Below are 15,374 nucleotides of genomic sequence, written 5' to 3'. Positions count from 1 at the left end.
ACATGCTTGACTGTTGTTCAATTTGCCTCAACTAATGTCAAGTTTGCTAGTTTCCACCATATAGGAACAAGGTGGCTATTGACTGCTGCCATCGGCTGAGTAACATTTCCCCAAACGTAGTTGCTGTGTTGCCAGTACTGTGATACTGTGGGACTTGTCTCTTCACATTCTCTCAGCTCACCTTTGAGTCTAAACTGTAATAGTAGCCTCTGCCCACCGTTTTTGTCCTTAATTGCAAATTGGATTTTTTCCCAACTATCCAACAGGTGTTTTTTTTAAGTTGTGGGGTTTATTTTATGTGTGTGTGTTTTGTTTTTGAGGAAATGAGGATTTTCATAGCCTTTGAGGAATCTTTTGAACCATTTGAAGTTTCAGCAGATGAAACCGTGGAAGCTGTCAAGCAGATGATAAGGGTACGTATGTACTTTTTAACTGAGCCACTAAGATGTATATTCATTTTAACTATGCAGTGAAGTTTAAACTGCACACAGGGCAGAGATTTTGCTACTGGATACATTTGCAGCAAACAGGGAACTAAAACTATTTCAAAATATCTTTGTTTGCTTACACAATCTATACTAATAAAAGGGTAATATTCTATTTAGACCGGATAGACTGGACATCTTCCGGACGTCCTCCTGGACATCCTTCCGGACAACACCACAGTGGTGGGGGCTGAGGCAGAGGCAGTTAGGGGCAATTAGGCCGGCAGAGGAGAGCGGTTATGGGAGATCAGGCCAGCAGGCAGAGTGGTTAGGGGCAGTTAGGCAGGTGACATCCTGCAGTCGGACCTCCCCTGAGGGGTCCCGGATTGGAGAGGGTGCAGGCCTGGCTGAGGGACCCTCCCTCCCCCCATGCACGAATTTCATGCACCGGGCCTCTAGTCTATAATAATAAAAGGGTAATATCCTAATTAGACCAGATGTCTTCTAGACATCATTCTGGACATCCTTCCTGATGAAGCCGGGGTGGGAGGAAAGCCAGCCCGGGTCCTGGGTCCTGGGTGCCTGCTGGTGGCCGGAGGAGGGAAGCCTGGGTCCCGGGTGCTGGAGGGAAGCTGGTGCTGGCAGCTGGGGGAAAGAAGGCATCTTAGAATAGGAAATAATTTGGGTGCAATATTTTCTTGTAAACTTCTTATATTCACTCTAAAATGGGAAATTAAGATAAATATTTAAGTCTTGACCATCCAATGGCATTTAACTTGGAGATGATCATTTCCATTTGCTAAGGAGCGTATAGTGAATCAAGTTATTTAGTGGATTGCTGTGATCACTGCAAGCTAGATCTTTTAACACAGAGGCTCTTAACCTTTATGGGTTGTAGATCCCTTTGGCATCTGGCAAGCCTCTGAACTCCTAAGAATACCTTTAAATGCATAAAAAAATTAAAATACGTACAAAGAAAAAGTAACCATTATATTGAAATACAACTTGCAAACATTAAAAAACAAATTTGTGTGTGATATAGTGACATGTGGGCTTCATTATAAACACATTAACAAGTTCTGGCAGTGTATCTAATAATTAATGTAATTTCAAAGTAGTGATCAGCATATTTTGAGATATCTGCAGCAACTGTAAGGTGATATGAGAATATTGGTGATTCCTGTTGGTAACAGTCACATAGTATGTGTCTTACATGCATAATTTTTTTAAAATCTCAATTTCATTTAGAATTAATAAAAATAAATTATAGTTTTTCCCATATAAATTGTATCCATAAACTTTGGGGAGGTCTATAGACTCCAAGTTAAGAATCCCTGTCTTATACTTTTTTCCTCTGTACTAAACACTTTTATAATGCTCAGTGGAAAATGTAAACAAAAAGAAATTACATTGTTGGTCCAGTAATATAAAGGTGTACTGTTTTTATAATATGCTATTGGGAGGGGCAGGGTGTGCGCAGGACAAAGGGAAGTAAGGCTGGAGCTGTAGGCTCTTTTTCTGCCTGCAATGTCTCAGATTCATTCTTAAGGAACTGAGAACTTAATCTTCCAAAATGTCAAAAAGACCATCTTATGCCCCATCTCTCACCCCAATTCATACAACACAAATGCCTAGCACACCAGGGTTTGTGGGATACAATCCATACAGTCATCTTGCCTACAACTACATACTGAGAGGGAACCCAGGCGCCAACAGCTGGGTCACGAGAGAATCAACTATTACAGCATCCAGCAAATAACGGAATTGACCAGAAATGCTTTCAGAGTTAGGTCCTTGTGAATCACCAGCACAGCCAATAAAAAAATTTTTTAACCTGGCTTTTCGACTATTTTAAACATTTATTGTACCATCTCACACTGAAAAAAAAATTATACATGTAAAATTAGTGAGATCTGGATATGTATATAGAATAAAAAACTCATTCTTTTTGGTGGTTGGTGGAGATAAAACCTTGGGCACTTAATGCTTGTACAATGTCTAGACAAACCTAGAATTTCTTATGGTTAAAATACCCTATTTGAGATGAAGCATTATCTTTTTGTCATTAGGCTCAAGAACTCAAGTTTCTTAGTAAAAGCTGGGCTTACAGACCTGGATTTTGTTGACTGGCCTATCAGTTTGAATTGCTACACATAATTATTTGTCTTCTGGATTTAATAGTTGACCTTCTAACTGAGATTCATTTGTCTTCAGTTAAAAAGAGAAAAATACTTTTGTGTCACATCAAAGAATTGCAGAATAAAAGTTGGGTGAAATTAATACCAGACTAGATATCTACAGCTAAAAGTGTGCTTATAATCCTTAAGATAAGGGATATGATTTCTTGTAACTGAAGATGTTTCATTTAACTGATCAACCTAAGGAAAAATAAATGTAAAAGTAAAATAAATGATAAACCTAAGATAATAAAAATTGGGTGATATACTTTTTATTTTAGAACCATATTAAACTCCATTCAAGGAAGTTTAGGTACCAAAGAAACAACTGTAAAAATGATTTACCAAAAATAAATAAATAAAATTAATCCAAAAGCCAAATACCTGCATACATTGGAATATGATATTGGTGATAATTTATACAACCCAGAATAGCTGTAAACTTCTCAATACTTAATTTTGTTTGCTGTATTCAGAAATAATTCAGTTATTGTGACTTCAGAAAGTTCTCTCATTCTGTTGCCAAGCTAGAGCAGAAGGCTTGTAACTACCAAACTATCTTGCTTAGCTTGTTAGGTTTTGTCCATCTAAAATTTTCATTTTTTCTGCATAATTTGTACTTTATAAGCATATCAAGTTTTATGTACCAGGCACATTTCATGGTACCCGAAAGGAATTCTGACAAACTGTGTGTAGTGTATGCATTTCACAATTTTTATGTGCATTAATACATGTTTTTTCCTGGCCTATATGTGTTGTTTCATGAGTCTAATGGCTGGCAAAGTTATCAAATGGCAAAGAACATTTTAATTTAAACAAAGAACAGAATAAATTTTGGACCATTCATGTTAATGCAGAAAATTACTCATCAGCAATACACTAGAATTATTATATTTTAATTGCTCTATAGAGGCTAGCTCTTTATTATCTATGTTAATGGAATAGAAATGGTGGTAACTGTAATATTAGAAGCATTTGTATTTCGGTTTGTGTAAGCATTTTTTTTCTTAACTTGGATATACCTGTGAGAATTCTCTGTTAATAAAGTGAGATCATTTAATGGAGAAAAAAATGCTATTGATTTTTAAGGATTATTTCTACATTCCTCTCTCTGAAGATGAACAAGGCAGACAGTATCTGGAGCTGATGTATGCTGGAGCAGCCCTGGAGAACAGCTGGAGTCTTGCTGATGTCGGAATATCTTTTTTTTCAACTCTCAAATGCTTTGTTAAGGTTTGATGATCAAAATAACATTTGTCTAAGATGTCTATTTCATTTTGAATAACATTGTGGATAATTCAATGAAAGTAATTTCATAGCTTAGGAAGAGGTTTTCTTTTCTTGCCTTCTTCCTTTTTCAATTTATGCTGTAAGGTGTGATAGGGTATGGAGACTACAGAGTTCCCCTTGTTTACTCCTTCTCTCCCCTCCCTCCCTCTCTACCTTGTTGCCTGCCCCAAACAGTCACCACAGAGCAACCTACAAATCAATATTGGAACAAGACCAAAGGGAGGATTTGAAATATTGATGCAGGTAGAGCACTTCCATGGGTCCACAATGGATTATGGGCACTGTAGTGAGGAAAGGGAAGCACTTCTTAGCAACAACAAGCATGAAGGGGCAGGTTCTATAATCAAATCCAGCAGAGCAGCCATTCATGAATTAGGTACATATACAATGGAGATAGCCTTTTCCATTTATAGGGCCCTTAATCTGTGGTGCTTAATTTGGGGTCCCTGGATGGGCTTTAAGAACTTGACAAAACCCTAAAATTGTAATATATGCAAAGTTATTCTACTTGGAGATTTTTTGGGTGAAGGACTTTTTTTAAAATATATTTTTTATTGATTTTTTACAGAGAGGAAGGGAGAGGATAGAGAGTTAGAAACATCAATGAGAGAGAAACATCAATCAGCCGCCTCCTGCACACCCCCCACTGGAGATGTGCCCTCAACCAAGGTACATGCCCTTGACCAGAATCGAACCTGGGACCCTTCAGTCCTCAGGCCGACGCTCTATCCACTGAGCCAAACCAGTTAGGGCGGGTGAAGGACTTTTAACTTTTGGCAATTTATTAAAGAAACAGGTGGCCTACAGAGTTTATTTTATTTTATTTTTAATATATTTTTATTGATTCCAGAGAGGAAGGAAGAGGGAGAGATAGAAATGACCAGAGAGAATTATTGATTGGCTGCCTCCTGCATGCCCCCTACTGGGGACTGAGCAAGGAACTGGGCATGTGCTGAATGGGAATAGAACCATGATCTCCTGGTTCATAGGTTGATGCTCATCCACTGAGCCACACTGAATGGGCCCTACAGAGTTTAAGCGTTATTCTCTAGGACAGAAGTATTATTCAGTACCAGCTCTTTGCCCTATATGAAAACATGAGCCTCAGGAAACCTAGTAAAATGCATATTCTCTGCTACATGAGACACTAATTTTCTCATATTTAACATTAAAAAAACTTCATGGTAAACAAAGCTAACTCTTGTTTTTTATTTAAATTCTTCATTGTTTAAAATATTATATAAGTCTCCTTTTCCCCCATTGACCTCTCTCCAGCTGCTCCCACCCCCCAGCACATGCCCTCACCCCCCAACTGTCTGTGTCCATTGGTCCACCATTACTTCTTTTTTTTTCTTTTCTTTATTGATTACATATGTGTCCTTATCTCCCCACTGCCCCCTACCCCACCCCTGCTCCTGCCCTCACCCCCCTAGTGTCTGTGTCCATTGGTTATGCTTATATGTATGCATATAAGTCCTTTGATTGATCTCTTCCCCTTCCCCCCACCCTCCCCTGCCTTCCCTCTGAGGGTTGACGGTCTGATCAATAAAACTAACTTACTTTGTTTTAACATTTTTACTGATTGACTAAGTGGGAAGACTATATAAAAGGAATATTCTAAAATATTATTATTAAGTAACAAGTGGCCCCATGCATGAAATTCATGCATGGGGGTGTGTCCCTCAGCCCGACCTGCACCCTCTCCAATCTGGGACCCCTTGGGGGATGTCCGACTGCTGGTTTAGTCCCGATCCCATCAATCTTACTTACCTTTTTTTGTATTCTTTTTTTTAGTCTATATGTCATTTATTTCTGCTGTAATCTTTATTATTTCCTTCTCCTTACTCTGGGCATTTCTTATTGTTCTCTTTCTAATTCTTTCAGTGGTAGGGTTAAATAGTTTATTATTAATTTTTTGTTTGTTATAAACAAACATATGACTCCTTTACATATGACTCCTTTTCCCCCGATTGACTCTCCACCCAACCACTCCCACCTCCCAGGACAAGGCACCACTACCCCAGTGTCTGTGTCCATTGGTTATGCTAATATGCATGAGTACAAGTCCTTTGGTTGATATCTAACACCCCTTCCTCCCCTGCCTTGTCTCTGAGGTTGGATGGTCTGTTCAATGTTACCTTGTCTCTGGATCTATTTTTGTTCATCACTTTATGTTGTTCATTATATCCCACATATGAGTGAGAACATGTGATATTTATCTTTCTCTGACTGGCTTATTTCGCTTAGCATAATGCTTTCCAGTTCCATCCATGCTGTTGCAAATGGTAAAAGTTTCTTCATTTTTATAGCAGTGTAGTATTCCATTGTGTAGATGTACCACTGTTTTTTAATCCGCTCATCTGCTGATGGGCACTTAGGCTGTTTCCAAATCTTAGCTATTGTAAATTGTGCTGCTATGAACATAGCGGTGCATGTATCCTTTCTAATTGGTGTTTCTGGTTTATTGGAATATAGTCCTAGAAGTGGGATTACTGGGTCAAATGGGAGCTCCATTTTTAACTTTTTGAGGAAACTCCATACTGTCTTCTACAGTGGCTGCACCAGTCTGCGTTCCCACCAGCAGTGCAAGAGGGTTCCTTTTTATCCGCATCCTCTCAAGCACTTGCAGTTTGTTGATTTGTTGATGATAGCCATTCTGACAGGTATAAGATAATACCTCATTGTTGTTGTGATTTGCATCTCTCAGATGACTAGTGACTTTGAGTATGATTTCATAAGTCTCTTGTCCTTCTGTATGTCCTCTTTTGAAAAGTGTTGATTTAGGTCCTTTGCCGATTTTTTGATTGGATTGTTTATCTTTCTTTTGTTAAGTTATATGAGTTCCCTGTAAATGTTGGCGATTAAACCCTTATCTGAGATAACATTGGCAAATATGTTCTCCCATGCAGTGGGCTTTCTTGTTGTTTTGTTGATGGTTTCTTTTGCTCTGCAGAAGATTTTTATTTTGATGTAGGCGCATTTGTTTATTTGCTCCTTAGTTTTCATTGCCCTAGGAGCTGTATCAGTGAAGATATTGCAAAGACATAAGTTTGATATTTTTCTGCCTATGGAGTCTTGTAAGATTTTTATGTTTTCCCATATTACTTTTAAGTCCTTAAACCATTTTGAGTTTATTTTTGTGTATGGTGTAAGTTGGTGGTCTAGTTTCATTTTTTTGCTTGTATCTGACCAATTTTCCCAGCACCATTTATTGAAGAGACTGTCATGATTCCATTGTGTTCTCTTGCCTCCTTTGTCAAATATTAATTGAACATAATGAGTTGGGTCAATTTCTGTGTTCTGTGTTCTATTCCATTGGTCTATATGTCTGTTCTTGTGCCAGTACCAGGGTATTTTGAGAACCATGGCTTGGTAATATAGCTTGATAACTAGTTTTGTGATCCCTCCAACTTTGTTCTTCTTTTTCAGGATTGCTGTGGCTATTTGGGGTCTTTTTTTAATTCCAGATAAATTTTTGGAGAGTTTGTTCTAGGTCTGTGAAATATGCCGTCGGTATCTTAATGGGGATTGCATTGAATCTATAAATTGCTTTGGGTAGTATGGACATCTTAATGATGTTGATTCTATCAATCCATGAACACGGTATATTCTTCCATTTGTTTATGTCTTCCTCCATCTGATTTTTCAATGTCCTGTAGTTTTTCGAGTACAAGACTTTAGCTCCTTAGTTAAGTTTATTCCTAGGTATCTTAATTTTTTTGGTGCGATGGTAAATGGGATTGCTTTTTTAGTCTCTCTTTCTGTAAGTTCACTATTGGTGTATAGAAATGCCATAGATTTCTTGGCGTTCATTATGTATCCTGCTACATTGCCGAATTCATTTATTAAGTCTATTAGTTTTTTGATGGAGTCCTTTGGGTTTTTTATGTACAATATCATGTCATCTGCAAATAAGGACAGCTTTACTTCTTCTTTTCCAATTTGGATGCCTTTTATTTCTTCTTCTTGTCTAATTGCAATGGCTAATATTTCCAGTACTATGTCAAACAGGAGTGGTGAGAGTGGGCATCCCTGTCTTGTTCCTGTTCTTAGTGGAAATGGTTTTAGTTTTTGTCCATTGAGTATGATGTTGGCTGTGGGTTTATCATATATAGCTTTTATGATGTTGAGGTATGATCCTTCTATTCCCAAAACTTGCTGAGAGTTTTTTATCAAGAAAGGGTGTTGGATTTTGTGAAATGCTCTTTCTACATCAATTAATATGACTATGTGATTTTTATATCTCAATTTGTTTATGTGATGTATCACGGTTTTTGATTTGTGGATGTTGTACCATCCTTGCATTCCTGGGATAAACCCTACTTGGTCATGGTGTATGCTCTTTCTGATGTACTGCTGGATCCAATTTGCTAAAATTTTGTTGAGGATTTTGAATCTATGTTCATGAGGGATATTGGCCTGTAATTCTCTTTCATTGTGTTGTCTTTATCTGGTTTTGATATTAGGGTGATGCTGGCTTCATAGAAGGAGCTTGGAAGTGTTCCTTCCTCTTGAAATTTTTGGAATAGTCTGAGGAGGATAGGTTTTAGTTCTTCTTTGAATGTTTGGTAAAACTCCCCTGTGAAGCTGTTTGGACCCGGGCTTTTGTTTGCTGGAAGCTTTTTGATGACTGCTTCAATTTCTTCCATAGTTATTGGCCTGTGGAGATGTTTAAATTCTTCCTGATTGAGTTTTGGAAGGTTGTATTTTTCTAGGAATATGTCCATTTCCTCCAGGTTGTCCAGTTTGTTGGAACATAGTTGTTCCTAGTATTTTTTAACAATCCTTTGTATTTTGGTGGGGTCTGTTGTTATTTCTCCTCTTTCATTTCTTTTTTTTTTTCATTTGGGGATTTCATTGTGTAGGTTATTTTTTTATTTCATTTATTGTTTAAAATATTACATATATTAGTACATATATCTCCTTTTTTCGCCCATTAACCTTCCCCCAGCCTCCCCTATCCCCTGTCGCATGCCCTCATCCCACCTCCCCAGTGTTTTGTGTCCATTGGTGTGCTTATATGAAAGCATACCAGTCCTTTGGTTGATCTATTTCCCTCCCTCCCCAACACTCCCCAGCCTTCCTGCTGTAATTTGACCATCTATTCGGTGCTTTACTGCCTCTGTATCTATCTTCTTATTCATCAGGTCATAATGTTTTTTATTTTCCATAAATGAGTGAGATCAGGTGGTATTTTTCTTTCACTGCCTGGCTTATTTCACTTAACATAATGCTCTCCAGGTCCATCCATGGTGCTGCAAATGGTAAGAAATCCTTCTTTTTTATAGCAGCATAGTATTCCATTGTGTAGATGTACCATAGTTTTCTAATCCACTCATCTGCTGATGGGCACTTAGGCTGTTTCCAAATCTTAGCTATGGTGAATCGTGCTGCTATGAACATAGGGGTGCATATATCCTTTCTGATTAGTGTTTCTGGTTTCTTGGGATATATTCCTAGAAGTGGGATCACTGGGTCAAATGGGAGTTCCATTTTTAGTTTTTTGAGGAAACTTCATACTGTTCTGCACAGTGGCTGCACCAGTCTGCATTCCCACAAGTAGTGCACGAGGGTTCCTTTTTCTCCGCATCCTTGCCAGCACTTGTCGTTTGCTGATTTGTTGATGGTTGCCATTCTGACAGGTGTGAGATGGTACCGCATTGTCGTTTTGATTTGCATATCTCGGATAATTAGTGACTTTGAGCATGTTTTCATGTCTCTTGGCTTTCCTTCTGTCTTCTTTCGAAAAGATTCTATTTAGGTCCGTTGCCCATTTTTTTATTGGATCATTTATCTTCCTTTTATTAAGTTGTATAAGTTCCCTGTAGATGTTGGAGATTAAACCTTTATCAGTGATAACATTTGCAAATATGTTCTCCCATACAGTGGGCTTTCTTGTTGTTTTGTTGATGGTTTCTTTTGCTGTGCAAAAGCTTTTTATTTTGATGTAGTCCCATTTGTTTATTTTCTCTCTAGATTACATTGCCCTAGGAGCGGTATCGGTGAAGAAATTGCTTCGGCATATGTCTGAGATTTCTCTGCCTGTGGATTCCTCTAGTATTTTTATGGTGTCCCATCTTATATTTAAGTCCTGTATCCATTTTGAGTTAATTTTTGTGTATGGTATAAGTTGGTGGTCTAGTTTCATTTTTTTGCATCTATCTGTCCAATTTTCCCAACATCATTTATTGAAGAGACTGTTGACTCCATTGTATGTTCATGCCTCCTTTGTCAAATATTAATTGAGCATAGTGGTTTGGGTCAATATTTGAATTCTCTATTCTATTCATTGGTCTATATGTCTGTTCTTGTGCCAGTACCAGGTCATTTCGAGAACAGTGGCTTTGTAGCACAGCTTGAAATCTGGTATTAAGATCCTACCTACTTTGTTCTTCTTTCTCAGGATTTCTGTGGCTATTCGGGGTCTTTTTTTATTCCAGATGAATTTTTGGAGGGTTCTTTCTAGGTCTGTGAAATATGCCTTTGGTATTTTAATGGGGATTGCATTGAATCTATAGATTGCTTTGGGTAGTCTGGACATTTTAATGATGATGATTCTACCAATCCATGAACATGGTATGTTCTTCCATCTGTTTACGTCTTCCTCTATCTCTTTTTTCAGTGTCCTGTCGTTTTCCACGTATAGTTCTTTTACCTCCTTAGCTAAGTTTATTCCTAGGTATCTTAATTTTTTTGGTGCAATGGTAAATGGGATTGCTTTTTTAGTCTCTCTTTCTGTAAGTTCACTATTGGTGTATAGAAATGCCATAGATTTCTTGACATCTATTTTGTATCCTGCTACATTGTCGAATTCATTTTTTTTTGATTTTTTAAATTTTTTAATTTAATAAATCTTTATTGTTCAAATTATTACAATTGTTTCTCCTTTTTCCCCCCATAGCTCCCCTCCACCCTGTTCCCACCCCACCCTTTGCCCTTACCTCCCCCCACACTGTCCTCATCTATAGGTGTTCAATTATTGTCCAGTCTCTTCCTGCACCCCCCATACCCCTTTCCCCCTGAGAATTATCAGTCCACTCCCTTTCTATGCCCCTGATTCTATTATATTCACCAGTTTATTCTGTTCCTCAGATTTTTAATTCACTTGATTTTTAGGTTCACTTGTTGATAGATATGTATTTGTTGTTCATAATTTTTCTCTTTACTTTTTTCTTCTTCCTCTTCTTAAAGAATACCTTTCAGCATTTCATATAATACTGGTTTGGTGGTGATGAACTCCTTTAGCTTTTTCTTATCTGTGAAGCTCTTTATCTGACCTTCCATTCTGAATAATAGCTTTGCTGGGTAGAGTAGTCTTGGTTGTAGGTTCTTGCTATTCATCACTTTGAATATTTCTTGCCACTCCCGTCTGGCCTGCATACTTTCTGTTGAGAAATCAGCTGACACTCGTATGGGTGCTCCCTTGTAGGTAATCAACTGCTTTTCTCTTGCTGCTTTTAATATTCTCTCTTTGTCTTTTGCTCTTGGCATTTTAATTATGATGTGTCTTGGTGTGGTCCTCTTTGGATTCCTTTTGTTTGGGGTTCTGTGCACTTCCTGGACTTGTAAGTCTATTTCTTTCACCAGGTGGGGGAAGTTTTCGGTCATTATTTCTTCCAATAGGTTTTCAGTATCTTGCTCTCTCTCTTCTTCTGGCACCCCCATAATTCTGATGTTGGTACACTTGAAGTTGTCCCAGAGGCTTCTTACACTATCTTCAACTTTTTGGATTCTTTTTTCTTTTTTTTTCCTTTTCCGGTTGAGTGTTTTTTGCTTCTTTGTATTTCAAATCTTTGAGTTGATTCTTGGGATCCTCTAGTCTGCTGTTGGGTCTCTGTATAATATTTTTTTTATTTCAGTCAGTGTATGTTTAATTTCTAGTTGGTCCTTTTTCATATCTTCGAGGGTCTCGTTATATTTACCGGCCTTTTCTAGGATATTCTTGAAAAGCCTTATAACCGTGGTTTTGAATTCTATATCCAGTCGTTTGTTTTCCTCCGTTTCTTTCGTTTGTGATGTTTCTTTGTCTCCCCATTTTTCACTGCTTCCTGAGTTGGTAGGGTAGCTTTGTGTGCTAGGTTTCCTATATTGCCCAGTGGGTCGGCCTCCCCAGTTAACCTGAGGTGGACACTCTTGGTGCACCCCTTTGTAGACTGTGTGTACAGCCTTGTTGTAGTTAAGTCTTGATTGTTGTTGGTATCACTGAAAGGAATTGACCTGCAGGCCAGTTGGCTGTGAGGATCAGCTGTGTCTATACTGGGAGATTTTCGGTGCTGGAGACAGCTTTATAGGATTAGCCTTGCCAGAATGCAAAAGCCTCTGTGCTCAGCTTGGAAGGGGTGGAGTCTCAGGGCGGAGCAGTCAGTCTTGGCTTCCCATCAGCCTTGCCCTTGCGCATGAGTCTCCAGACCTCTTCCTTCCGAGGTTTCCGAGTTTCCGCCTTACAGTCCAGATTTCCCCCGTAAGAGCGTGGGTCCCAGGGGCTCGCCTGGAACTGCGGTTCAGTGCAGTCGGAACTGGGGTTCAGTGCAGTCAGAAGCTTCTGACTCCCTTCCGCTAGGGAAAGTCTGTGGTAACCTCCACAGTCACTCTTTATGCACACTCGCGCCTCCAGACCCCTGCCGCCGCGGCTCCCCTGAGTCTCCGAGTCTCCGTGTGCCTTTCTCTCTACCTGACAGTCCAAACTCCCCCTGTATGAGCCTGGGCCCACAGGGTTTTGCCCGGAACTGTGGTTCAGTGCAGTCGGAACTGGGGTTCAGTGCAGTCGGGGGCTTTCCTCCCCCTCTTGCCAGAGAAAGCCAGCCAGGCACTCCACCGCCCTTCCTCTCTGCGCGCGAGTGTCTCCGTACCTCAGCTCTTTGCCGCTCCCTCTCTGTGAGCTTTCCTCTTTTCTTCTAGTTGTAGAATTTCCACTCAGCCAGCTTTCCTGTGGTTCTGTATGGTGTCCGTTCTGTCTTTTAGTTGTAGTTTTGAAATTGTTGTGCGGGGCAGCAGTTTAGGTGCTTACCTATGCCGCCATCTAGGTTTCTCTCCCAAATTCATTTATTAAGTCTGTTAGTTTTTGATGGAGTCTTTCCGATTTTTTATGTACAATATCATGTCGTCTGCAAATAAGGACAGCTTTACTTCTTTTTTTCCAATTTGGATGCCTTTTATTTCTTCTTGTCTAATTGCAATGACTAATATTTGCAGTACTATGTCGAACAGGAATGGTGACAGTGGGCATACCTGTCTTGTTCCTGTTCTTAGGGGAAATGGTTTTAGTTTTTGCCCATTGAGTATGATATTAGCTGTGGGTTTATCATATACTAGAGGCCTGGTGCACGAATTTCATGCACGGGGGGTGGGTGTGTGTCCCTCAGCCCAGCCTGCACCCTCTCCAATCTGGTACCCCTCGAGGGATGTCCGACTGCCCGTTTAAGCAGTTGGACATCCCTCTCACAATCCAGGACTGCTGGCTCCAAACTGCTCGCCTGCCTGCCTTCCTGATTGCTCCTAACTGCTTCTGCCTGCCAGCTAGATCACCTCCTAACCACTCCCCTGCCAGCCTGATTGATGCCTAACTGCTCCCATGCCAGCCTATTTTCCCCTAACTGCCCTCCCCTGCAGGGCTGGTCACCCCTAACTTCCCTCCCCTGCAGGCTTGTTCACCCCCAGCTGCCCTCCCCTGCTGGCCTGATCACCCAAACTGCCCTCCCTTGCAGGCCTGGTCCCTCCCAACTGCCCTCTCTTGCTGGCCATCTTGTGGTGGCCATCTTGTGTCCACATGGGGGCAGAATCTTTGACCACATGGGGGCAACCATCTTGTGTGTTGGAGTGATGGACAATCTGCATATTACTCTTTTATTAGATAGGATAGAGGCCTGGTGCATGGGTGGGGGCCAGCTGGTTTGCCCTGAAGGGTGTCCCGGATCAGGGTGGGGGTTCCATTGGGGCGTGGGGCGGCCTAGGCAAGGGGCCTGTGGTGGTTTGCAGGCCGGCCACACCCCCTGGCGACCCAAGTGGAGGTCCTGGTATCTGGGGTTTATTTACCTTCTACAATTGAAACTTTGTAGCCTGGAGAGGAGCCAAGCCTTCTGCTCACTCCATGGTGGCAGCCATTTCTGTTTGGATTTATGTATCTTCTATAATTGAAATTTTGTAGCCTTGAGTGGAGGCCTAGGCAGGCAAGGGCAGGCGGAAAGCTTGGCTTCCTCCATTGCTGGGGAAACCCAAGCCTCCCTTCTGCTTTCTGTGGCCATAGCCATCTTGGTTGGGTTTATTTGCATATTCACTCCTGATTGGCTGGTGGGCGTGGCTTGTGGGCATGGCTTGTGGGTGTAGCGGAGTGATCGTTAATTTGCAAATTACTCTTTTATTAGATAGGATGGCATTTATTATGTTGAGCTGTGATCCTTCTATTCACACCTTGTTCAGAGTTTTTATCAAGAAAGGGTGTTGGATTTTGTAAAATGCTTTTTCTGCATCAATTGATATGACTATATGATTTTTATCTCTCAATTTTTATATGTGATGTATCACATTTATGGATTTGCGGATATTGTACAATCCTTGCCTCCTTGGGATAAATTCTACTTGGTCATGGTGTATGATCTTTCTGATGTACTGCTGGATCTGAATTGCTAGAATTTTGTTGAGGATTTTGGCATCTATGTTCATGAGGGATATTGGCCTGTAATTCTCTTTCGTTGTGTTGTCTTTATCTGGTTTTGGTATTAGGGTGATGCTGGTTTCATAGAAGGAGCTTGGAAGTGTTCCTTCCTCTTGAAATTTTTGGAATAGTCTGAGGAGGATAGGTTTTAGTTCTTTGAATGTTTGGTAAAACTCCCCTGTGAAGCTGTCTGCCCCCGGGCTTTTGTTTGCTGGAAGCTTTTTGATGACTGCTTCAATTTCTTCCATAGTTATTGGCCTTTTGAGATGTTTAGATTCTTCCTGATTTAGTTATGGAAGGTTATATTTTTCTAGGAATATGTCCATTTCCTCCAGGTTGTCCAGTTTGTTGGAACAGAGTTGTTCCTAGTATTTTTTAACAATCATTTGTATTTCGGTGGGGTCTGTTGTTATTTCTCCTCTTTCATTTCTGATTTTGTTTATTTGGGTCTTCTCTCTTTGTTTTTGGTGAGCCTGGCGAGAGGTTCATCAATCTTGTTTATCCTTTCAAAGAACCAGCTCTTTGGTTTTGTTGATCTTTTGTATTGGTTTTTTTTTTTTTTTTTGGTCTCTATGTCATTTATCTCCACTCTGATCTTTATTATTTCACTAGAGGCCCCGTGCACGATATTCGTGCACTGGGGTGTGTCCCTCAGCCCAGCCTGTACCCTCTCCAATATGGGACCGGTGGGAGCGGGCCTAAATGGGCAGTCGGACATCCGTCTCACAATTCAGGACTGCTGGCTCCCAACTGCTCGCCTGCCTGCCTTCCTGATTGCCCCTAACCGCTTCTGCCTGCCAGCCTTATCACCCCCTAACCACTCCCCTGCCA

At 40.3% G+C, this 15,374-nt stretch overlaps 1 protein-coding gene across 1 annotated transcript in view; it reads left to right on the top strand.

Annotated features, from left to right (window-relative positions):
• Positions 1 to 323: 323 nt before the first annotated feature.
• Positions 324 to 15,374, top strand: part of ANKUB1 (ankyrin repeat and ubiquitin domain containing 1) — a gene marked incomplete at both ends in the record, with an annotated part of 121,500 nt that continues 106,449 nt past the window's right edge. The window contains 2 exons of the mRNA XM_080655990.1: positions 324 to 413; positions 3,692 to 3,835. Coding sequence (XP_080512116.1) covers positions 324 to 413; positions 3,692 to 3,835 — 234 coding nt within the window. The remainder of the gene's footprint in view (positions 414 to 3,691; positions 3,836 to 15,374) is intronic.

This window comes from Plecotus auritus, assembly GCF_963455305.1.
Source record: "Plecotus auritus genome assembly, chromosome: 2".
Lineage (NCBI taxonomy): Eukaryota > Metazoa > Chordata > Mammalia > Chiroptera > Vespertilionidae > Plecotus > Plecotus auritus.
The sequence above is the reverse complement of the archived record's forward strand: the minus strand, read 5'-3'. Positions and strand labels throughout refer to the sequence as shown.